This window comes from Varanus komodoensis, unplaced genomic scaffold (assembly GCF_004798865.1).
Source record: "Varanus komodoensis strain SLA01 unplaced genomic scaffold, ASM479886v1 scaffold1, whole genome shotgun sequence".
Lineage (NCBI taxonomy): Eukaryota > Metazoa > Chordata > Lepidosauria > Squamata > Varanidae > Varanus > Varanus komodoensis.
In genome coordinates this window covers 70331844-70357940 of record NW_025335268.1, presented here as the reverse complement: position 1 = coordinate 70357940, position 26097 = coordinate 70331844, and the positions used below count along the sequence as shown (strand labels likewise).

Sequence of the window (26097 nt, the reverse complement as noted above, 5' to 3'; positions counted from 1 at the left end):
GAACATCGACTCAACATCACTGTCTGGTTCATGTTCCTGAGCAACTGGTGTACATAGGCGTACGGCCACCGATATGGGAGTTTCTCATTTTTATTGATCCTCTGCCTTTTTTCCTACAAGGAACACACAGTGACCTCCATAATCTTCCTCTTCTTCCTCCCCATGGTCTCCACACAACAACGCTGTGAAGTAGGCAAGGCTGAGAGTGTGTGACTGGCCAAAGGCATGCTGTGATCTTGATGGCTGAGCGGGGGCTGGAATTGAGTCTCCCAAATTCCAGTCCAACCACTGCACCACACTGGCTCTTAATCCGAACGCAGAGCTATTGCGCCTGGCAGCTACCAATATCTTCTCTCCCAGGCAATAGCCTGGGCAGTGCTGCAGCAAACACCTTTCGGCAAGGCCTGGTGGTGGCTGGGGAAGCTCGGAGCGATGCTTGGGGGGAAGGGAGTCGAAGCATCCTGCCAGAATTTTTGCCTGCGATGGATTGGAGGTCATGGGCAGAATGGATTAATTTTTATCTCCATAATTAGTTGTCCTGCACACTGCAGAAATCCACTTGTATATTGCGTATTTTTTCAACGGGCATTTTCTCCTATTTAAAAATAGTAACATATTCATAACATAGATAAGAGATGATTACAGGCAAACTGGCCAGGGCATGCTGGGTGCTGGAGGACCTTTTTCTGCCTGAACATGCATAGAATTGGGCCCTAAAGGTATAATCCTACACATGTTTAAACAGAAAAAAGTCCTCTATGCTGGGAGCCAGAGTACCTTTTTCTGTCTAAACATGTGCAGGATTGTAGCCTAAATCTGGTTCCAAACCAGCATAAACATTCTAAAATCACATATAGTACTGGATACAAGATACACAGCGAGAAATTCAGCAATTTTACCGCATACCTTCGTATCTCTCTACATCAGGGTATTACTCATTCTGAATGTTAGTTCAAAAGCCCGATGATCTCTCACTTTAATTTAATTGCCCATATTTTATCGATAAACCTGCATCTTGATTTCACCTGCCTTTCTCATAAAAATAAGTACGGTGAGGCCAAAATCTCTTTCTTATGCAAATCTCTGTTTATCCAATTCTCCGACCTAAATTCAGTGAAAGGTGACTCTATATTTAGCTAAATGTTGTCCACCTTCTTTGAGCCTTATGGATTCACTTAGTTTTGGCACAACTGTGAAGATCCAGCTGGATTTTTCAATGGGATGGTTTTATTTTGTTGAGTGTTTATTTTGGTATTGTACTTAGCTATCCAAACCCTGAATAATTTAGGAATGGAAACATGCATAAATGAATAAACTCTACTCTTCAAGGGCTACACCAGGGAACTGATGGATCCCAGTAGGACTTACTTCTGAGTAAACACCCATAGGACTGAGCTGTAGATCAGCTTTTCTTATGGCATACTGGCCCCCAAAGAAGCAAAACTGGGAAGTTGCAATTATTTACAAAGTCATAACATCGAGATCAGAATGGTGTGCGTGTTTCAGGCAGAAAAAAGCCCTACAACAGCTCTGCACCTGCGGGACTTCATTTCTGTTTAAACATGCACAGGATCTTGTTCTTAAGCAATGAATTGCTTGGGATGATTTAGAAATGTCTGGTTGACTCAAATGCAGTCTCTTTCTAACTGGGTACTACTGTATCTAAGCTTTGTGTGTATAAATATATATGATTAAGCTGTTAATTGTTTCCAATACAAACACTACGGGTGACAAGCTCTATCTTGGAAGAGGTATCTCCTCTTTTTCCCTCCTGGAGGAGTTTCTTCTTAGATATTTCCTTAGAGCAACAAGAACCCAAACAGTAGCTTGTGTGTGTTTTCTTACAGAACTCTTGGGATGGATCCAGACTTAGTCACACTCAGAGTGCACCAATTAAAATCATGAGTCAGTGATTTCCACTGTCTTTTGAAGCATGGGTTCAAATATGAGTTAAGTGAACAATCACCAGGATCTTTAAGCATACCCAAGTGTGGTGCCAACCCATAATTTCACTCTTCTGCAAATGTATGCAGAGTGAATGAGCTAATCAACAAAACATTAAACAGGTTCCGATCCCATATCCGTTTACCTGGAAATGTGCTCCACCGAACTCGACAGGTGTTAGTTCTAAACGGATGTTTCTGTGATGGCACGGAGAGTGACTCCTGAACGGTGTGACAGCAACCCTAGCAATTTCTCTGCATCCCTCTTCTCCCTGTCCCATCCTGCTCTTGGCCAGGGAGGGTTGGAAGGGGAAGTTAAACCAGGTGGAGACATTGTGAAGAGCTCTTCCATTCCCCGCTTGGCTGCCCCTCAATGAATTGTGTCCCTCTTGTTTCCAGAAGGCAGGGAGTGCGTAAACTGTGGCGCGACTTCGACCCCATTATGGAGGAGAGATGGGACTGGGCATTACCTCTGTAACGCCTGTGGACTGTATCATAAAATGAATGGGCAGAACCGTCCCCTCATAAAGCCCAAGAGAAGGCTGGTAAGTGACTTGAATCTCAAAACTGCACTAACTTCTTCTTTTCTTTTCTTTCTCCCCCCCTGTCATCTTGTGTTTTTGAATTTCCTCAGCCCAAGATGGAGAACTTTCTGGAGGGACTAGAACTGGGCAACCCTACCCAAAGTCTTATGTGTCTGTACAGAAGAGGGCTTTTGAGAGAGCCCATAACCCCTTTTTCACTATGCCTGCCAAGTTATGTACCATTTCTATGTCTCTCTATATATATCTTTTTATTTTTTAAAAAATAATCAAGTAAAGGGTGACAATTTTCTTGAATGGTGTCCAGAGGGTGGTGGTTGGAGGAAGTGGGAGCTGGGGAAAACCGGAAAAGCATCTTTGATTCATGGTGAGAAGGGTGAAATGTCTTGAAACTCCTGCTTCAATCATGCTGAAAGTGTCATGGGATTGAAAAATGGAACATCCGTTGCCCTCTGAGATGGGCTATCTGGAGCTCTGAAAGTTCAAGGCAACCTGGAGTGCTTCCTATTGCGCTCATGAAAAAATTACGGTGGTTTTAGTTGTCTTTCCCTTAATGATAAAATAGGGGTAGAAAAATCAAGGCTGCATGGAGGTGGCAAATTTGCTATTGTTGTTTTTCAGGGCACTGACAGAGGATAGCGAGTTCATTTTTAATGTTTAAAAATGTTCTAGTGCTTTTTATCTTTTGGCTTGGGGGGCGGATAGAGGGCAGTGGGCTTCCCGCCCTTGCCTTGTGGCACCCTTCTGCCATGAGATAATTGAGAAAGAGAGAGGGAATACAACCCATGGCAGTGAGAATGAATTGGCTTGGCAAAAGTGACCGCTCCCCCTCAAAAAAAGAGAGAACAGCTTGGTTATTTATTTATTTAATTTTTTTGCATCCCGCCTTTGCAGTGTCTCAGGGCTTGTGGTGGAGTTTTGCTTTTCACCACCCTGGTTGGAAGTGAACCGTGTCATGGTTTACAGGAAGGAAGTTGGGCGTCAGGACTCTGTTTGTGTCCGTGCCCCTGTCCCTTTTAGCACTCACATGAGCAAGCTGGACACACCTGTGTGTCGCTCCAGTTCCCACTGGAGCAACTTGCTCATCCTTGGAAGAGTTGCTGGATCGAGGGAGAGGCAGAGCTGGGTTAGCCCAGGGTGGCGGCTGCACCGGTTTGTATGTGCTGAGTTGCAAGCGAGTGTGAGCAAACTGGCGGATGGCCTTGATCAGGCCGCGTCTGCGGTGGCATGAAGGTTCCACCGGCACTGCTTGACCTTTGATGGCCTCATTCATACATGCGCTTCGTTCTTTCAGGCTGGCCTTGATCAAAGGCCAAATTAGGCAGGGAGTTTAAAATCCGTGAGGTCCATCTGCCCTGTTTGCATGCTTAGGAGGCTCAAGAGCCCCGTCTGAAAGTGGATTCGGAGATGAAGAGCAGAATTCTTCTGGTATCTGGCCGTTTGCCTTCTTCTCTGTCCTCCCACCTCTGTTTCTTCTTTCTGGGGAAAAAATATGGGAACCCCTGTATCTTTTTCCCATTGTGGTGAAAAGTAGCTTGAGGAGGTGAATGTGAGTGGCAAACTGGCCAGAAGGGAAAGGGTTAAGAAGGACCCCCCCGTCCCGCCTTGGCCAGTGTGTTGTTCAATAATGCAATTTGTCCATTATGAAATAATAATAAAAGAAATTGGAAGCAACGCATGCATGTACCGTGTTGTTTGGCCCTAAGGAAAGGGGATGCTTGCCTGATTCTACATCTGTTTCTCTAAATGTTTTGGATGACTTACAAGGCTGTTTGGAAGTTAGTGTTGTGAATCATCATGTGGTGGCGGGGGGTGGGGGGGACTGAGTGGCTTTGGAGCGGGTAGGACGGAATGCATCCTAGTGTCGTTGGTGGCAGCGTGGTATAGTCCCCGCCTGCCCTCCATTGAGCATGGGCTGCCCACGATCTTGGGGTAACAGTCGTGGACAGTTTCAACCTGTCCACCCTCTTCTACAGTATGGAATCGCAGCTGCAGGGAACCAAACCAGATAACCCAGCATGAAACAGTTCCCTTCTGGGGTTTTCAGAGGGCGCAGTCTTTGCAGCGTCAGGCTAACACATCTGTCCCTCTGGAAACAGACGCAGTGCCGTCTTGAGCGCTCTGGGGAACTGGAGAACCTCTCACTCCCAACAGCGGCAGGACTGAAACTCGGGCCCAAGTCTAAATTTGGCTCCTCTGGGGCCCCAGTCTGGCCATGCATAGTTCCCCAGATAGCCTCACCCCCTTTTCCCTGGCCTACCCCCTTTTCCTGCTTGCAGATCGCTCCTTTCCCACCTTGTGTAGGTTTTTTCCCTACTGTGAAAGGCTGAAATGTGCTGCTAAGTTTAGTTACTGGCAGTAAGCGAAATGCACTGGCAGTTTTGGACTTTGCCCTGTGTCCTTTTTGCTTTGAACCCTTCCCTCCACCGGAAGCCAAATTCACCCTGCGGGCTAAGGGGGATTTGCCATCCCTGCTCTATGTCGGGCAGCTGGGTGGGTGGCTACTGCATCCTGGCTTGTCCACGGAGAGCCCGGTGGGCCCTGCCCTTCCTCAGTCAGTAGGACCTGGTGGGCTTGCCTGGCACCAGCAGCAAGGGCTGGCTGAGGGCCTCCCTGAATTTTCCCACAATGCTCCTAAGCTGTGGTGCACTGTGGGAAAGCCTAATGGCAGGCAGACTCAGTGGCCTGCTTTCTTGTTTTGTTTTGGTTAAAGGAGGCCCAGGGAAGACATCGATGGAAGCCCTCCCAGGACATTGGGAGGGTGTGTGGTCCCCAACATCTCCAGGAAGGGCCGGAAAGCATCTTTCCTGAAACCCTGGGAACTGCTGCTGCCGGTCAGTGTTGACAATATGAGGCTACAGGGACCGAGGATCTGACTCAGTCCAAGTGGGTTTCCGGAGGGCTGTCTTGTGTGTAGGAGAGGCTCCAGTCTTTGCCACCTCCAGCCCTTCTATGACACTTATGGAGCCTGCTCACCCCATAAGGGCTGCACCAACCGTGGGTGAATTGTAGGCCAACAAAAGCTAGGCTTCTAAGGAAGACCAGCATGCCACCACAAGTGAAAATAAATATGACACTTTGAGTTTCTTTTCGGAGAAAGAGATCGAAATTTCCTGGCTGAGCTCTGTTTCTTTTTCACACAAATCACACAGACACACAACTGTGGGTGATGTTTCCTTTAGAAGGGAAGCTGGGGCATTGTGCTGATGCAGAGACGCTCTTCATTCCTTTGACAGAGAAGAGCACGTAAGCAAGCAAGCGAGCAAACCTGAATGACTTTTGGCGGAGGGCAGCCTCTGTCGGACTTCTCCTCGGAGTTTTTTCTATTATTCGCTCTTCCTTTTTAAACAGAGCTAACTTCCGAGGTAAAAGCTGCAGATTGGAGGTAGCTCATGGGAATGGCTTTCTCCTTCCCCAGTCCAATCAGTACAGAAGCCTTCCCCACCCTGGGTGCCACCAGGTGTTGTCACTACAACACCCACCATCCCACTGGCTGGGGATGATGGAACCTGTGGTCCAAAACATCTGGAGAGACCCAGTTTGGGGCAGGCTGCAGTCAGAATGGCGCTCCTACCCTGACGATAAAGGGGGTGTTCCTTTAAGTACCCCTTTAAGTGGCTAAAAAGTGGGGAGGAACACTTGGCTCACATGTCAGTGCTGCCTTCCTGATTTGGCACCCCACAGATGTGAGCTGTAGCCCAACCTGCCTGGAGCGTATCTGAGGAGGGTAGCCCCATCTAATGGCCGTCTTCCGGCAGGCCATATACCTCCTGGGGGAATACGAGCAGGGAATGGCTGCTTAGTGCAGTGCCAGGAAAGACACCAAACCAGAGGCAGATGTACGTAGAATCTGCATGTGTGGATTTCTATGTATACGAGCACATTTATGTTTGCCTGCTGAGAATAGCAATCCTCTCTGTCTCGGCAGAGAGGGCTGGACTGTGCCTGCGTGTGGCTCTCTGGCTGATGTCTGATCTCTAGGACCTTTCCGGCTTTCTCTTGCATAGGAACAGGAAACTTCCTAATATTGGCTGGGTTCAGATGAGATGATAACCCCACCCATTGGTTGAGTGTGGGTTGAGATTACACCATGGGTTACCGTGTTGTCTGAACCCAGATGAGATAACAAACCATGGTGAGCAACTCATAGTTCACAATCCAACAAGATTGTTGTCTTCATGGGCTCTTTGTAGTTAACTAGCCATGGCTTGTTAGCACATCTGCATTCAGACAGCGTGAGAACCGGTGGTTCAGTAACAGCCCACATGCAGAAACCCTGAGCGAGGGCTCTTGGGCTTATTAATAACACCTGAGTGAAGGTTATTGGGTTCTCTGAACCCAGTCGCTGAATCAGGCTGGGTTTGCCGAACCAGGGAACCCATGGGCTGTTTTAGGATGGCGGGGAGTTAGCCAGCCACACCACCAGCCCACCCTGCCCAGGTCTGGATGGTGCAGTAACACAAGTGCAGGGGCTGGCTGGCTTAAGCCCCTGAGGGTGAAAATAATGATGCAAGCCAGCTTGGACAGCATCAGCTTCCGGAAGTCTTTCCCAGCCCTTCCTGGTGGCACCGGGAGACACCAGAATGAACCCAGTGCCTGGTGCATGCAGAACAGTGGCTTCCACAGAGCTGAAGCCGCGCTCCTGCGGTCTCCTTTCTCACTGTTCATCTTTAAACCAAACTTGGACAGGACAGTGCTTCCCATAAGCAAAGAGCTGTCTCCTGTAAAGTAGGCCGCACGGTCAGTTAACTGTCTTCCCATAGCGCCTCTGGACATGGAAGTTCCATTTTGCCATCCTTGCTAAACATAATGAACTATCAGCATATTGCTTCATTTCTTTTCATTGATTATATTTCTATACTGCTGCCCAATAGCAAAAGGTCTCTGGGTGGTTACATTATAAGACACTTACAAATATATTATAAAACTCTGCAATCCTCTCTCTCTCCCTCCATCCCTCCCTCCCTCTCTCTCTTTCTCTCTCTCTCTCACACACACACACACACACACAGTGAGAGAGAGAGAGAGAGAGAGAGAGAGCGAGAGAGAGAGCGCTACTTTACGTCTTTGCTATATTTATATCCTGCTCCTTTTCCTCCTGCAAGGAACCCACAGTAGCTCATGTAATCCTCCATTTTATCCTCACAACAGCCCTGTGAGGAAGGCTGGGCTTGGAGTCCATGACTGAATGGCTGAGCGATGACTAGAATCTTCCAAATCCCAGTCCAAGACTCTAACCACCACACCGGCTCTCAACATCTCTCCAAACCAGTTCAAACACTTTGAACCATGTTAGACAAAATGCTTTAGACAAATATACTGAGGCACCATGTCATGCTCCACACACAGTATTTCCTTGGCCAAGCTCAAAATATTGATTCTGGGTCAGAGGGTAGCCCTCTGTGGACTTGTTTACTGGCTTTCCCATGGCTTAGGACGGGGGTCCCTCATGCAGTGCGTATATGATTTTATATATATTTTAATATATATATATATATATATATATATATATTATATTATATGATTTTCCTGTCCTTTTAAAGTGGGCACATGGGTCTGTCTGAAGAGCACGCAACAGGCTTCAGTAAAGGTGGCCAGAGAGCCACAGGAGCATCCACTTGAAGCTGAGGTCTGTGTGCCGCCCGATCCTGGCCTGGGAGCATTTGAGGTGCTGCTTGTTTATCCTTGCAGTGCTGCAGTGTCAGTGGCTTAGCCGTGAAAGAGGATCGTTGCCCCTTTCATTTGCTAAGTTCCAAGAAGCCGATAATGGACACAGAAGGATGTGTGCATCAGCGGGTGGTGAAGGCAGTTCCAGCGCAAAGTGTATCTGTTTAACAGCCTCCTCCCCACAGGAAAGTCAGTACTGGGCACTGCCAGTCCTTATATTCAGAAGAAGCATTGGCTGCATTGCATCGTCAGCAGTCACCCAAATTAGACAATCCCTTATGCAAGAGGAATGCTTAGATCATCCCTTATTGGAGAGACACAAGCCCTGACTTTTGCTTCATGAGACGAAGCCCAAGATCCACAGAGGTGACATGGAAATGCCGAAACAGCGATGCACAGATTGGGTATTATGTGACCATGCACACAGCCTCTCCTCAAATGCCCCAATATGCCCATGGGCACATGAGGGGAGCCTGAGGTGCGAAGTCAGATGCCCAGAAGATAAAATTGTGAGGGTTCAGGTTGCTTTATACCTGCTCAAAGTTGTTTGTCTGGACCGTGGGAGGCGGCACTCTCCAGGGCCTAAACCTGGGAGGGCACGGTCAGGCACCTGCTGAGGGTCCACACCCCCTGCTGGCAGAGGTCCACTGACAAGGACTTCCTGGAGCTGCTCCTCCGCCACCATTTCAGCCTGCAGGTTCGTCTTCTCATTCCGCACCAGCTGGTTGCGGTGGGGAGAAGCCGGAGCAGGGGATGCCCTGGCCAACTCTCTCCTTGGTGCTGAGCCAGGCAAGCAAGCTAGAACAGGGACGGCAAAGGATGGGTGACCACCCGTGTGGCTCTCCTGCCCCTCGGTCCTCCGAGACCTGCAGCCAGGCCCAGTGGGAAGCACCGCGATCCCAGCCCCTGCCGCCTGGGGTCTCCTAACGTGGGCGTGTGAGGCGTTGAGCCCTGCACCTTCCGTGTGCAGCCTGTGTGCTTCTCCACTGAGCTACTTTGCCTCCTGTCGTTCAGGTGTGAAGATACGCTCTAGGTAGCTTGAGGCAGGAGAGCACATGGGTGGTGGGGAAGGGGCGCCGACGATCCTGAAAGGGTGAAGGGAGAGGCTGCCCTCAAGCTGGTGCTTTGGAAGTCAGAATTTATTTCCTGAAAACTGACCAAAGGGCTTGTCCCGGAGCACTCAAACAAGCCACACAACTCACCAGAGTGGGTCTGGAGAGAGATGGACCTGCCACTTGCAAGTAGCTGACCTTCAAACAGCAGAAGAGATGTTTGCGGTTGGTGTCATAGGTACAAACGGCTAAAATAGCAGGTGATTTCCTTTGTGCGACACCTGCCAACCTTCTCTCTTCTACGGAACTCTTAAATGTGGAGGAAGCCTGCCCTCTTTTTCTTAGCTTGAGGTCTTTTCCCCTCTGCTCTGGGGGCTTGGTTGCTCCGCAGCCGTGACTGCAGGGAGAACCCGCCCCTGCCCCCCCGTGCTGACAGTGGTATGGATTTGTGTCTCGCCCGTTCTGCAAGGAGGCCCAGTTCTCTGGACAGGTGCCAGGCCTGGCTCTAGAAAGTGGAAAGGTTGGCCATGCCAGCATCCCATAACCAGCACAGACCCCCATGTCCAACAATGCTACCATTCCTGCTTTGCACGGTCCACTCAGGAAGTCAGTCTGAACTAAGCACCAGTTTGCGTGTCTCGTCTCTTCCGGGATAAAGGCCTGTGCCCGAGAACTTCTCAAAGTCCTGGAGCTGCCATTAGCAGGGTGAAGGGCAGGATTTAACCTGGTCTGTTGGTTTCCATTGCTTGGAGCCCTGCTAAATTTCTTAGAGCAAAGGTAGCTCTGAGGTGCTTGGAGGCCAGAGCCATTGAGCCAGAAGCCCTTGTACCCAAACAGGGGTGTCAAAAAGTGAAAGCCAGATGATGAACCCAAAGTATGTTACAGGCTCCATTCCTTGGGGTCAATTGCTCCCTGTTCTTAGGATCTTGCAACAGTGGAACTGGGGTGCTAGGACTGGGCTCGACCTGATCTTCTAGGCCTTTAGCCATCTTGAGATCTTATTTATTTATTTTATTCAGGATATTTTAATGCCATTCCTCAGCCAAACCTCTCTCGGAAATGGTTTACAATAAATTAAAGCATCAAAGGCCCATAATCCAAATCAAAACCTTACACATGAGCAAAAACAAAATTCCAACAACAAATTCAACCAAACCCAACACGTAATCCATAATAAGCACGCACAATGAATCAAGCCAGGAGCAACCAGGAATCTGAGATAAAATACCATGTAAAGCATAATACACGGTATAAAACTTAGCAATTAAAATATTAGGGAAATAAAAGGGGCTTTGCCTGATGCCAAAAAGAATAAAGGGTTTGTGCCAGGTGCACCTCTTTGGGGAGCTGGTTCCATAAATGGGGTGCCACAGGTGAGAAGGCCCTTCCCCTTGTAGCCACCCTCTTTACACCTTCAGGGCAAAGAGGCGAAGCCAGAGGGACAACATGCCTCTCCTTGGCTAGAGCTTTTCCTGTTGGCCCCTCCAGCCTGAGCCATCGGGAACAGCTGGCCTCCACCCTCTGGCCTGCCAGGTCCCATTCTCTCCCTTTAAGGCCCAGCAGACTTTACCTCCTGCTGACGGGGCTCTACCCCTTCTCTCCTTCTGAAATCAGGCAGCTGCCATCTTGGGAGCACCTAAGGTAAACCGGTGTGCAGTCAAGGTCTTTGTGCTCCAGCTGAAGAATACCTTGAAGTCCTGGCACCAGCTGGCCATTCGCCCCAAACCCATCTTTTGTCACTCATGATCCAGGGACACAATTCTAAAGATACATGTCAGATGACCCTACTTGCAGTTATGTAGCCATCCCATCCCTCCCTCTCTTCCTCCTGGATTTCCAAGTTAAGCCATCTTGGATGGATCTGGGTTGTTTAAATGACTTGAATATGCCCGGGAGTTTGGGTCCTGCCCAGGATGAGATGTTCTGCAAAGGGCGTCTCAGCGCTGCCCTACAGTGAAGGTCACTCAGCCTTCCCTGATCTGCGACTCTCTGTCTTGGGCTTCAGCTCCAAATCAATGCTCAAGAATGCTGTGAATACCTGAAGGTTACCAGGATGGCTAGTTTAGAGCAACGATGAACCTCCTCCAGGCACAACACACAGCAAAGTCCAATGGAAAGAGCCTTTCTCAGTGACTTTGCTTGACCAAACATGACATTTGAATCAACTGTTGTGTTTGTAAACCTCACGCCTGCAGACATTTCCGGACTCAATTTGTTAAACTTTGGCAGACTTTTTAGGATTCAATTTGTCTAAATTAAGTCCTATTGATTTCAGCAGAGGGTTAACCATGAGCTGAAATCTCAGTTAAAATTCTGAGCCCCCCACCTCCGTGCATCCCACGATAATTAGTAAGTGCGGATGTACAAAATCCCGTAATATATGAATATTGCAAAATATAGCACACCTTGATATGCAGTCTGGGTGGCTTTGCACAGAGTTATGGTGTGCGGTGCTGTTTTGTGGAGAGAGCACCGAATGCAGGTGCTCTGGATCAGACCCAGGGTCCATCCAGTCCAGTGTTTCGTCCACCCAGTGGCCAACCAGTAGCCTCTGGGAAACCCACATGGCATGAATACAAGAGCCCTCTCCTGCCCATGTTCCCCAGCCTCTGACACTGGTGGAAGTGCAGAAACATCAGAGCTAAACGTAGCAGCCAGGGAGAGCCTCCGCAAATTTCCCCCACAAATTTGTCCACCTTTTAAAGCCACCCACGACGACATCTGGAGCTGAATCCCATCTTTTAACCATGCACTGTGTGAAGAAGTGCTTTCCTTTATCGATCCCCTTTCAATTCTAGTATAACAAGGGAGAAAAATGGCCCCCTTTTCTCCACACCAGGCGTAATTCTGTACACCACTATCATGATTTCTCCTTAGGGACCATTTTTCTAAGCTACATGATTCCAGCTGTTGCAGCCTCCCTCGCAGGGAGTGGCTGCTGCCCTTTGCTCATGCTAGTTGCCCCTTTTCGCCCTTTTTCTAACTCTACGATAGCCATTTTTAGGGGCAGAGACCAGAACTGGGCCTAAGAGCCTAGGAGTGGTTGCACCTTCAATGGAGGCCAGGCTTTGAGCATCGCTCTCTCGGCGAGCTGGCCTTCTCACGGCCACTGCGGTGTTGCAGCGAGAGTGTTGGACTGGGGAGATCCGGGTTCCGGTTCCCACTCAGCCGTGAGGCTCACTGGGCGACTCTGGGCCAGTCCCTCCCTCTCAGCCTGACCCACAACATTGTTCTGAGGAGTGAGGCCAGCTTTGAGGAGGACAAGTGGTGAAATATTAATGCAATGTAATAATAGCAGGAGTAATAATACCGATGGAAGAGGCTACCCTCGTTTTGGCTTGCTCAGCAGGCAGAAAGCAAAGGCGTGAGTAGGCCGGGGCATTTCCAGCTGCTGCCGCTCATCACTCCGTCGTCTAGGGCAGAGTGAGAGGCGGTGGGCAAGCACGTTGCAAAGCAGGAGAAAACATCTGGGGATCCTTAGGGTGTGGGGCTGGCAGACGCCAAATGGAGCCTCCTCTTGACGCTTGATGCACAAACACAGCATCGGGCTGGATTCGATTCAGCTGCTGCCGAGAACAGCGCTCAGAACTTGATAGAACGCATTCCAGATTTGGAATTCTGCGTTTCATGGACCATCTTTGCTTCTGCTAGAGAGCAGAGCGTGTTCTTGACTTTAGGTTGTGCTCTACCCATGTGACTGGCAGTGGCATTTCAAAGTATTCCTGCCAATAGTCCAGGGAACTTTGTACATCTGGTGTCTGGGATTTTAGGGGGATTTCCTCAGTTGGCCAAAGCTGACCTGTCTGAGACACTGAAGGAGCGTATAGTTTTGAAAAGCGAATGGAGAAGAAACAGTTTCACCAAACTTCTGAAGAAGTTGGACATGTGTTCTTCATAATACCGCACTTGTGATGGTGTGCTGGGAACACATCTGCTGATCCATGGTTGCATGTCGAGGGAGACGCACAGGACAACACATTCTCCAGCCATTAAACCATGATACAGGGCAAGAGAGAAGAGCCTACAGCGTATCTAGCATCACAGTGACTCTGGCCCTGATGGAGCGACTCTGCAATGTTCTTCCCTAAGAGGGCCGTAACTCAATCACGTTTGATTTTGCAAATAAAAGGTATCAGGCACAATCTCCGGTATTGCACAACACGTGCTCCCTCCCCAGGGTGAGTTTCGGATGGTGGTGGAGGTGGGGTCACTTCCTGGCATCTTTGGTTCAAAGGCTGTGAGACCCAGGAAATCAATTCTAGCCAGAGTAGATTTGGCCAGATGGACAAATCGTCATCTGGAAGAAGGCAGTGTCCCAGGCACCCACCAACCATGGTGGCATCCAGGTGCTTGTTCAAAAGTCCCTCCACCACTTTTTTTTTTAATCTGGATATGCAGAAAAACCAGGAGGGTGATGGATGGACCATTGGTCTTCCTCCCCAAGACCATTGCTGGTAACTTGCATTTGGCTTTGTGGATGAGTCACAGGTGGGCCAGGTCTGATCAGTAGAGAACTTCACTTAGGTTGACCCATGACTGAATTCTACAACATCTCTGAAGAAAGCAAAGAAGGCTGCCAGGATAGCCCGAAGTGCTCAATGCAGAAGTGCGGCTGGTTGAACTGGCTGGAACTTACTTTGATTTGAGGCTGAGGGATAAATCAGAAAGCCCCTTTTGCTGCATTTGCTGGACTTCTGCTCTCTTCTTACTGGGATGACTGTGGATACAACTGATCACATGTGCAAAGGGCTCATGTGCATGTCGCTATGATTCTTCCTTTGGCAAAAGTAGCCATTGCATTCCATTTGAGATGCAGACACCTTTTGAAAATAGGTGCTAGTTTTTCAATCTCTGGATTTTTCCGTTGTGGGAGGGGAGAAGATCTAGGTTGTGGAAGGTTGCTACGAAACCTTGACAATAGTTTCAGAATGATAGTTTAATGCCTCTGTTTCTCCTGCTTGGGATTCAGGACAGACCAAAGGAAGGACTTCTTCAAATATGCCCTGGAATTGTCCAGCACAAGGTAGAGGGCTTAGAAAAGAGGTTGGACCAGCTCATGGGGGATAAAGCTGTTGTGGGCTGTACATCCTGATGGGCATATGCAACTTCCAGCAGGGGGACAGTGTTCCCATGTACATGAGTTGCTGGGGATCCTGAACTGGGCGATGGTGGTGCATTCCTGCGCCACTAATTGATTGCAGCCATCTGGCAGGTCACTGTGAGACCAGCATGGTGGGCCTTTGACCTGACTGAGTAGGGTCCTTCGTACGCCCTCTTGTTATATGAACGGTGGTCTTTCTATGTGCTGAGGCAGACCGGAAGGGAGTTGAGCAGGTTGAAAATGTGGGGCTGGGTCAAGTTAAGCCAGAGCTTCCCCTAGAAGCAAAAGTGGATGTATCAGGAGAAGGCAAGGCTTCCTGGAGAGGAACCGTCACGCTAGGGAAAGTTGAAGGCTGAAGAAGAAAAGGAAGGCCAAGTGAGGGATGGACTGATTCTATCAAGGAAGGCTTTGGAAGGATTCAGTGATAAATGGAAATTTTATTATGCGCTTAGGTGGACTCCGGGGGATGGTGGAGGACAGGAAGGTCTGGGGGAATGTTGTCCATGGGGTCGCGATGGGTCGGGCACGACTTCACGACTAACAACAACGACAGTATGATTAACTGGATCTGAGGGGAGTTTGGAACAGAAAAAAAGCAGTAGAGGATTTGAAGTGATTGGAAGATTTGTTGTTGTACAGATTAATAATTTCTTTTTGTTAAACTCTCATAGGGTGTTGAAAGATGGGAAGATAGATAGATTTTGGGGGCTGAATGTATAGGAGGTATTTGTCTAGAATTCCCTTGGCAACATTGTTCATTTTAGCTTGTTCTGTTTCACATTCTTTTTTGTGTATTTGTTTATGTTAAGAAAATAAAATAATAAAAAAGGGAAACCACGGCCTTGAATTTAGAAATGCATAGCTGGACTGTCATGGGCACATTGGAGGACTTTCATTCATAGGGCCTTCCTAAGTTGGAGACAACTAGATGGCATGGAAAACCAACAATAAGAGTCTTTTGTTAAAAATGTATGGAATGTGCTTCCATACGTATTTTCCCTCTGTGTATCTGGTTAGATTAGAGGCAGAAGGGTTTTAGTTAGATGTTTAATCTGACATGCACATTTTCTGCATGATGGAATCTCTCTCTCTCTCTCTCTCTCTCTCTCTCTCTCTCTCTCTCTGTGTGTGTGTGTGTTCAAACAACATGGTAACCCACACTCGAGGGTTAAGCATAAGTTGGGTGTGGGCTGTTGTTGAACTGTGGATTATTGCTGAAACATGGGTTATCTTGTTGTGTGAACCTAGCCTAGATAACAAACCTTGGTGAACAAGCCACAGCTGACAAGCCAGCAACAAACCAAGGCTTCTTTTCATGGGTTGCTCATCCCATGGTTTGTTAGAGCAGCTTGGTTCAGACAGCAGGATAACTCAGGGTTCAAAGAGAATCCCTAGTCAAACCTCAAGTGTGGGTTATTGTGTTCTCTGAACCTGTGTGTGTGTGTGTGTGTGTGTGTGTGTGTGTGTGTGTGAGAGAGAGAGAGAGAGAGAGAGAGAGAGAGAGAGAGAGAGAGAGAGAGAGAGAGCGCTGTTCTATCATCTGATCTCCATTCCCGCAGTCCAAAATGGTATTGCTCAAACAAAGACTTACTGTGGAATGGAAACAAGATTTCTGTCCTGCTTGCATATCAAGTGAACTTAACCATATATAACCACCACAGTCTCCATTTCTGGGTGCTGTCTTAAGAAACCCAAAATGATACCACCCCTGTATGAGAAGGGGATAGCATAAGATTTGGGGAACTCCAAGATTTCAGAAGTACAATCCACCTTTTGGCAGAAAAGAGATTCCCAGTGGGAATCAAAGAGTTCAAAGAAGCCCAAAAGTGCTCAGGGATACAGAGTTCTGGCTGGTGCAAAGTCACCTTCTGGAAATCAGTGCTAGCAAATACTCCTTTAGTCAGCCTCTTCTGGAAAGCCCGTTGTTTATATAGGTACTGTTGCCACTGATCTGTAACTTTCCCGGACTGTTCACATTTTAAGAGCCCTTCTGCTAGCAAATGGAAAACTGTAGGGGTTGTTCTATATTTTTGGTTGCTGTAAGTTGCTGTCAAATCAAAGCAATCCTAATGGGTGAAATTAATTTCATATGAGTTATGAATAACAGATGGTTAATTTTTCTGCTTTGATTGAATTAATCAGTGGGACTTCTGTTGATACAGTGCAATTAGGTTATTGTCAACCCCATCCCACTTTGATCCAGTATTTCCAGATGTTTGGTGAGAGCAATTGAATCCAGATGCACTCATACTTAGAGTAGGCTCATTGAAATCAATTGGGCCTGGCTTAGTTGTGGCTTGTGTCAGACCCATTGAGTAAAATGGGTCTCTTCTACACATGACTACATCTGGATCCAACCTGAGAGCAAGACGTATGAGATGATGCTCACAATGATACCATTATTGCAAAAAGTCGCATAATGTCCTATATTTTGCATTGAATGCCTGCCTTCCCCACAGTTCGCTTTTCTGGCTATATGCTGTTATTCTGTGGTCTCGGAAGAGCCCATCTTATTATGTTTTGTGATGTGGTTGTGTTCTCTCTTTTCTCTTTAGTCGGCTGCAAGGAGGGCAGGAACATCATGTGCAAACTGCCAGACAACCACCACAACTCTCTGGAGGAGGAACGCCAACGGTGATCCCGTGTGTAATGCCTGTGGGCTGTATTACAAGCTCCACAATGTAAGTGAGCCGGTGACTCCTTTGAGAATGCCTCCAGCACGATGCTATATCAGCATTATAACATTATGCACTTTAAAAACATCTTCATTGGACTAAAGGAGCAAATGCAATGGCAAAACCTGATTAACCACAAAACTCTCCTCCTTAGAGCCCCCTGAGGGTCAATCCAATGCACTTCAATGCACACGGATGTTGCTCAGTGAACTCTAATGCATCCTAAATTAATGTGTGCTAATAAGGTATGAATGAATCCCATGAGGGCTTCATGGCATTGCACTGTATAAGTCAATCTACTGAACATTGCATTTTATGCTTCTTAATTGAAATGAGAGACATGTCACTGCACAGCAACTGTGAGATAAGTTTTCTGTTCTTTTGTTGAGCTAGCCTGGGAATGGCTTGAGATGCCACCTATTTACCGGACAAGCACACTTTGCTTGCAAGTTGCTTCCTTTTCATGCAGCATCTTAGATCTTTGGCCCATCTTCTGCTAAGGTCCTGCTCCCCCGTAGCCTTAGGGAAATCAGACCGCAGTAATGGGAGGCACGTCATAAGCAGAGCCGGGGGTCAGACTAGATGGCCCAGGAGAGCCCTTCTGACTCACTCTGTTTCTATTTTTCTAGTAAGACCTGCTCTAAAATTTATACACAGCATGAATACATTTCATTGGCATTTTTATCCATCTCTTCCTCCAATCTGAGGGTGACATGCCTGGTTCTCCCAACCACTCATTTTATCCTCACAACAACCCTGTGAGGTAGATAGGCTAAGAAATGGTGCCTGGGCCAAAATCACCCACAAAACTTATGAGGCTGAGTGAGGTTTTGAGTCTGGGTCTTTCTGGGTCTGTCATAGTTCCGTGCTCTAAGCCCCATATTCCACTGGTTTACTGACTAAGTAGTACCAAATTCTGTTTCATCAAAACAAACGTTTAGGCTGAGATGTTCTTTACTGAGTCTGTCTACAGGGTTCCCCTCTTTTCTTCTTGCAGAGTTCTCAAAGACACCTAGAATTACCAGTTCGGCTGAAACTTTGTACCCAAAGCCTTTTCTCATCTTCATATTACCTCTGCAGCAAGAAAAGTGCAGCCTTGTTAAACGTCCCTGCCATATCTGTGAGCTGCTAAAATCACAGGCATTTTGGGGAAAAACATGTGTACAGACACGGACATGTATGATTCATTTGTACATGGGAAAAGAAAAGAGCTACTGTAATTGCCCCAAGATTCCTCCCCAAAAATGAACTTGATCTTGTTTAGGGAGTGAAGAATTTACCCCAGCTGTTCTAGGAAGATCAGATCAGATCATTATCAGGGATGGAGAAATTATTAAGTGAAACAAATATGTCCATAAACAAACTCTTGCAGTTTGGCACGCCAATGTTTTGGGAATCAGCTGACCCATGATGCCTTCTTCCAGGGTTTCCCATTCTGTCCCACGTCACGTTTTCCATTCTGTCCTCAAAAGCCAGCCTAACGTGAACACGGAGCATGCTCTGACAGGGTTCAGGCAACACAACAGCTGTAGGTTCTCAGGTTGTCTGAACCCAGCTTTGCTAACAAGCCATGGCTTGATAAACATGCCATGAAGAGACCCATGACTGATTGCTGGGTTATGAACTGTGAACTGTTCACTGTGGTTTGTTATCTCACCTGGGATCAAACAACACCACAACCCACATTTCAGTTCAGCAACAACCTATACTCAGCCTTCAAGAGTGGGTTGTCTGAACCCAGCTTCTGCCTCCAATGGGCTGTTTGGACTCTCCCTCCAGTCAGGGGTTTTTAGGGGTGGTCTCTAACATTGCCCCTGAGCCATGAATTTGCTCTTAGAATACATGGTTTCTGGTAGATTTCAGTCTCGTATCTAGGTGAAGAGGAAGCTAAGAAAAGGCACAAGCCTTAAAGAAACAGCTTACAATGGAAGCTAAAAGAGCTGTCTTGGACACTAGTAGTAGTAATCATAAAGAAGAGGTTTAAGGCATTTTTATTCCTGGCTTGGTTTTGGAAGTATATGAATAGACAATGCAGAGAGATTTTTTTTTCCCTGTTGCTTTGCTATCCCTTGTACCTTTTCTAGTGGTCGCTCACTTTAATGTCATTAGAAACAAGTGGCTTGCGTACAGATCCTTCCATACAAGTTTCCTTTAAAGCCAGCTGGGGTTAGGTAGGGATTGCTCCTCTAATACATGTACTCAGTTCTGATTTAAAGCTGGGTCAGCTCCTCTCCCCACTAGCACCCCTCCCTGCTTCCATTTTTGAGTGAGCCAGTCTTTTGGGGTGAAAAATGAGCAAAGCAGAACTAAAACACCCCTTCCAAAACAATATATTTGTTTATTATGTGTTTGTATCACCCAATGGCCAAATCTTTCTGGGTGGCCCACAATAATTTGAAACAATTTAAAACTCAGTATGCAATTTAAATAGTAAAAACTACAGCACAAGATAAAAGAAAGAACTAGAGCAAGACACAGGAGCACTACAAAGATTTAAAACACAATACCAATTTTTAACAGACTCAAGCTAAAATTCCTGGGAAAATCAGGTCTTCAGTTGGCATGGGAAGAGGTTCAGTGTAGGCGTATGATATGAATCATGCAGTGCTTTCTTGAGATGAAAGAAAGATGGTCTTTCTTTGGATCAAGACTGGAAAAATGGGTTTCTCTGCCCCCAGCCAGATTTTTTTATAGGCTTTCCTCCCATGGCACCATCTCTGCTACAACTTTTGCCTCATTTAATATCTTCATTATGCTGAATATTAAAAAGAATCTCATTCTGCATTTCAAACACATTACCTGTTGAATATAGCACTACTTATTTCTTTGGCTTTTAATCCTCCCATTAAAAATATCCTTTGGGTAGATTAAAAACAGTTCAAATAATAAACTGCCATAGGACTGAAGTATAAAATGCGACTATTCCAGGACCAGCTCAAGGTTTGCTTTGCAGCATGATTCAATGGAAAGGATGCCAGTTTGGAGAAAAAACCTTGTAGCACACTGCAGGATAAATCAGCCTTCACTCTTCTCACACAAAAAAGCAACTGTCTATTTATCCCTTCAACCTGCCCCCAAGTTTTCTGAAATTAGAAGGGGCATTTGATCTTCTGGAAGGGAGGGGGAACTGCATAAAAGTCGAAGTCTGGGGCAGAGGGAGGAGTGCATGAACATAGCAAGCCATCAAACTAAATGGATGAACAAACTTTGGTGTGATTTTGGCTGCATCTTAGTATTCTTTGGCATTACTGTGTCTGCCCTATGATCCATTTCTGTATGTTCTTATACAATATCTGCAGAATCCATGGGGAATGCATTGTAATAAATAAGCAAAAACATAAAGAATAGCAGTTTTCTTAAGCCCAAAACAAACATTGATGGGGTATAGGACACTGTTTTAATGTCCCAGTTTCTCAAAACTGGGGCATTTCAATTGGTGCTTGCATTTCAATTGGTGCTTGCCTGTCACCCCATTGCCACAGCAGACCCTGTGGGAGGGGGTGATATAGCTGGTGGGGGGGGGGGGTCCATGCAGGGCATTTTATAGAGTGTCCCCAAACCTGAAGCTGGGCGCAATTTCTCTTGCAGCCCCTTGGGCTTTTGCCACGGGCATTGGTGAGCGGTTTGGGGAAAGCTTGCCTGGAGACGAGACAACTCCACAAAAACATTAATTGATTTTTGTTTAGATTAACAGACCCCTGACTATGAAGAAAGAAGGCATCCAGACCCGAAACCGAAAAATGTCTAGCAAGTCGAAAAAATGCAAAAAGGTCCACGACAGCTTGGACGATTTCCCCAAGGCCAGCTCCTTCAACCCCACCGCCCTTTCGAGACACATGTCTTCCATCAGCCACATCTCTCCTTTCAGCCACTCGGGTCACATGCTCACCACACCGACTCCGATGCACCCGCCCTCCGGCCTGTCCTTCGGGCCCCACCATCCGTCCAGTATGGTCACCGCCATGGGCTAAGAGCTTATCGGAGAGAGAGAGACTTCCCTGCTACAATGCTTTTTAAGTTCTCAAAATGAGAGGTACATGAATATCCTTGCCTCATTGTAGGCGAGTGCTTTGCCCATTCAAAGCCCTTGGACACAAATGGAAAGAAAAAGACAGACAAGATATATATAAATTCTAAAGCTGGCTGAAGGCATAAAAACAAATATTGTGGAAAGGCGACTCGTGGCTGCTGTCTCACGCTGGTGCATTCTCAGCCGTGGAGTTGAGGTCCCCTTTGTGAATAAACCATTCCGGCGCAACTCCGCTCTTGAACTGGGTTTCTAGTGCTGCGAAAAAGCGACAGACCGTTTTCCGGCCCTCTTTCCTCATCCCCAAAGATAAGCAGATCTATGTTGAACACTGTATAACTTATATTGTAAGAAATGCTGTACATTTTTGAAGAGGACTCTGACATCAGCTTAGCTGTAAAAAGGAAAAAAAAAGGAAAAAAATGAAAGAAAAGGAAGTGGCTTGGAGCTGTTGATCAAAGCCCCACAAATGAAATGCTGAGAGGAACATCTCGTGGTTCAGTTTGAGAAGAACGAGGTTGGACCGGCAAACAGACAAACTGCCTGTTGTGTGTTTCTTTATTTCTCTCTCTCTCTCTCTCTCCCTCTCTCCCTCTCTCTCTCTCTCTCTCCCTTTTTCTTGTTCCTCACTGGCTCCAGTTGTTTTGATGCATTAAAAAAAAACCCGAATCCAAGTTTTTGTAGGCAAATCATCCATTCCAGGCTGTGAGCCTCTGAAAAAGAGGGAAATTTTAAATGGTTTCAAGGCAATTGGTGTGACATGCAAGCTTGCTCCTGCGACAAGTTCGTCCAGGCCTATACGCATTGTGAACCAGTTCCTGTAATTGTTGTTAGTATGTTATCACTCAAAGCACCAAAATAAGGCAAGATGTAGATTTATTTCATCCTATGATACAGACTCTGAATGGTTGTACAAATTTTACTTACTGCTAGTGTTAAAAACCGCGCTTTTGGGTTTGTTTTCATATTTTCCTCCTTTTTTTTTTTTTGGAGAATAAACTAGATTAAATTCTATTGCTCTGATGCTGGTGTTTTGGAGTGCTGGAAAAAGTTCCTGTGGGCGCAGTTCCACTAGAATGCAATTTTACATTTGCTGCAAGGGAAATGCACAGAATTGAGAATTGTCCCTGAGGAGATGCGCTTATTCCCCGCCACCCGCCACCCGTTGCTTCTGCCTGTAAGAAGCATTAAAACGACATGTTGCAATGTCCCAGTGAAGCAGGGACATCACCTGTGTTCCGGATCTTGACCCTTGTAATCCCTCTGCTTATTTTTACCTTTTGGAAGAGTTCTTATTAAAACCAAGAATGTGAGTCTCTAGCATTGTCGTTCTTCAGGAAAGGGCTTGAAAAATATCTAAAACCAGCTGGTTCTGCTAGATGATTAAACTGGCTCATGCCCACATTTTTCCATGGGCTAATGGGGCAATTTATAAATGTAACAACAACAGCCTGTATATAGATCTATGCTTATATCTACCTATATATGCACATATTTCTGCTCTGCAAATTTAATACATATATGCGAGGGTGGAGCCACATGTTGAAATTTATTAATTAATTAATTTATTTTTCAATTTATATCCTGCCTTTTTCCTACAAAGGGCTCAAGGCAGCTTATACCATTCTCCTCCTCCATCTTATCCCCAGAACAACAACCCTGTGAGGTAGGTTGGGCTGAGAGTCTGTGACTGGCCCAAAGTCACCCAGTTGGCTCCATGACTGAGAGGGGACTCGAACCCAGGTCGTCTGAGTCCCAGTCCCATGCTATTAACCATCGCACCACACTGGCTCTCAATGGTCTCTCTTTTGCTCACACTCTCACACAGGCACAAACACACAACACAAAAAGCCACATCCAGGGATTGAGTAGGAATTGAGTGTAGATGATTGTTATCGAATCATGTGTTGTTGAAATAAGGGATATTGTGCTGTCTGAATGCAGTCATGGCTTGTTGGACATGAACAACCCATCAAAGGGCCCCATGGTTTGTTACGGCATTGGGAACAGTGGCTTGTTCACTATGGTTTGTTCACCAGTGGGGTTCAGGTGAATGAATTAACAACGACCCATGGTTCAGTGGCAACAGGGTATGATGTTATCCTCATTATGGACTTGCTATCTCTGGACATACAGGTGCCACACTCTCCGGGTTGGATCTAAGCCATGTCCCAATTCGAGCAGACTCAAGGAAATCAATGGGACTCAATTTGGTCATGATTAGTTAAAGCACATTCCTATGCATGTGAACCAGCACTGAGTCCCATGGAATTCAATGGACCTGGCTCTCATAGGGTTGCAGTCTTGATGACTCGGGAAGCGATCCCTCACACCCCTGGCATTAAGTGCTGTTGAACTCAATGGGGTTTGCTTCAGCCTAGGCATACACTGAATTTACAGTAGAAGTTAGTGATGACTAACTTTTATCCCCTTGATTTCAGGGGATCTACTTTATACATAGCTAAGGCTGAATCCAATCCAGTGTGTTTATCTTATATAATACAGCATAGATTTTTGTGAAATATTCCAAAACTTGGCTCAGTGACACTCTGGGCTCCAATTAAATATGGGCTTCACTTAAGTATGTATTGCCATTAAGGATGAACAATCCTTCAGCTCTTTTAAGTCTTACACGGACCTTTGCAGAAATTGGAATGCATCCTTGATTTTCAGGCCATGCCTATTTGGATGACTGATACTTAATTTGTACCCTTTTGGATGTCACGGTGACCTGCCATGTGCTTGCATCCCTGGGCAGCATTAGGCAACCGCCTGCTAAAATGCCCAATGGACATCAGTGTTTTCATCACTTTTCCATTTTGCCACCAGGAAAATTACCTAAACCCAAAGAAGTCCTAATTCTCTTGTGGTCTCACATGTCATTTAAAAGAATATATTAGCAATGGCATCTAAAGAGAAAGAGATCTTGGAGATCTTTCATTTTCTTCTTTCCCTTTAGGTCCTGATCAGAATTTTGCCCCCCCCCCCCCCCCCCACACACACTTTTTTTTTAGTGGTATGGTTTGTTTGTTTTTAAAAATCCATTTAGGGCACAGAAAGTATCCAGGAACGAGAAGCCCTCCAATACCTGGCCTCAAACACTCCTTTTAGAGATACTGCCAGAACTTAGAACAAAATCTAATAGACAAAATATCATTTTTCCATTCGTAAAGACAAGAACACATCAGAAACAAAACATTCAGTTGAACTCACAATTCCCCAAATCCCCTTGTGATTGATTGGTTAAAGTTTTAAAGAAGATGTAAAGTTTTAGCTGTTTAATGCACCGGTTTACGGCATTAGCTTACGTAGGTTTACACAGATAAAATGTCCTGCAATTTTCTATTTGCTTCCTAGAAATATATGTAGTTTTACTCTACATATATACCTCAGGAAAAGCAGGTAATCAAGGTGGGCTCAGTTTGTGCCCACCAAAATAGGGTGGCTACTTATGAATCACCAAAAAAAGAGAAACAACCTCACTAAAAAGAGGAGAAAAGGGGGACATTCAATTGGATAGAATTTCCATATGTTAATCCTTCCTTCCTTCCTTCCTTCCTTCCTTCCTTCCTTCCTTCCTTCCTTCCTTCCTTCTAGGATTCTTCCTCTACCCTTTGGCCAAAAGGTGAGGCGAGGCGAGGCGAGGCGAAGCGAGACAAAATCGGTTCCCAGAGAGGCATACAAAAACTGATAACAAGGCAGTCTCTGTAGTCAGGTTTCCAATCTAAAAGACACGACACAAAAGGAGAACTGACTGGGAGGGAGAAAGAACAAAACAGAACTTAGACACTAGTTCTTGGTTTCAATGATTTCAGTGGTGTTCTTTCTGGCAGAGGTGGGTGAAATTGGCCCCCTGTAGCTGATGTGCAGAACATGGTTGCTCTCGTGCCATGAGGTTTATTCTGGGAATGAGAATGGCTGCCTTTTGTTCCTTTTCACTGTATAGGCACAGATGCAAAATAAGAAATTACTGTGCTACTTTAGGCTTCATTCCTATGGCTCCTTTTCATTGTGGTGGGGGGGGGGGCATAGGAGTATTTGGAGCTCCATCTCGCAGGCTGATGTATCCTGGTGGCGCCTCCACCTCCTTCTCTAGCCCAAAGTAACTGTCTGGGGCCCCTCTCCTTCGGGCCAAAGTGCCAGCTGTCAGACAAGGGCAATTGCAAGAAGACACCCAGGGTTTGCTAAGATCAGAATAAAGCAGAGATGGTTCTTGGGAATTTAAAATATTTTTACAACAACCAAACAGTGAAAACTGACAACTCCAGCAAAGTTAGTGTCAAAACTAGGCGTTCTGAACTGTGTGCATCCTCAGGAAACCCACAAGTGGAATTTTTCTGACTGTCTTTTAACACCAGCGCGTAAGCCACAAGAAGCTTCTGAAAATGAGACTTGGGAGAGGTTTCTTCTCTATCAAATGAAATTTAATCTGAGCCAGTGAGGTGCATTTTACTGAGCTGAGAGCTAAGGTCAGCACGTATAAAGGGAGACGAAAGCAGGCGAGGGGCGTTCTCTTTTGACGGGGACCAACATGGGCACCTTCCCATTGCTTCAGTGCTTAAGAGAGAAGCCTGGCTGAAGTGGAACTTTCCCACAAGTGCCTCACAGACCTCTTGGTTTTTTTATTTTGGAGGTGTACCCCGCTGGGACCCTCAAATTAGCCCTCCGGGGCACCCCCAAAGGCAGACATCGTCCTTTCCCCCTTCATCCTCAATGATTTGGTGGTCTCGCTTTTCTGTGGAATGAATGAACTGCAACTTCCCAGGTTTAGCTGCAGTAACTGCAGCTTTAGCTGAAAATAGGTTGGCAATTTAGATATTTTTGGAGAGGGCCTGCTTCTTTTGCCTTTGGCCACAGACCCCAGTGACATGTGGGCCCTGCAGACCTCTCAGACCTGGATTCAGCCTTGGGCTGGACAAAGTTCTGCACTCCAGTACAGACCATCAACTCTTTTCAGCATAACAGGGTTCCCAGGGGGTCTGGGCAGTGCTTCCAGAGCTATGCTGCACGATGGACTTGGAGTTCCTCTTGCCCTCCCTTCGGAGAAACCCCCGTGGTGGGGCACGTTTGCACTTCGCTGTCCCACTGGC

The 26097-nt window shown here is 46.6% G+C and overlaps 1 protein-coding gene across 4 annotated transcripts in view; it reads left to right on the top strand.

Moving 5' to 3' along the window:
• GATA3 (GATA binding protein 3) overlaps positions 1-22267 on the top strand; it is a 52467-nt gene extending 30200 nt beyond the window's left edge. For 2 of the 4 annotated variants that reach the window (XM_044428265.1, XM_044428256.1), the window contains exons 4-6: positions 2346-2488; positions 16861-16986; positions 20667-22267. In XM_044428265.1, the coding sequence (XP_044284200.1) occupies positions 2346-2488; positions 16861-16986; positions 20667-20951 (554 nt within the window). In that variant the 3' untranslated portion in view covers positions 20952-22267. Of the gene's footprint in view, positions 1-2342; positions 2489-16860; positions 16987-20666 lie in introns of all 4 variants that reach the window. The other 2 variants (XM_044428246.1, XM_044428235.1) reach the window with 1 other exon arrangement.
• The last annotated feature ends 3830 nt before the right edge of the window (positions 22268-26097 follow it).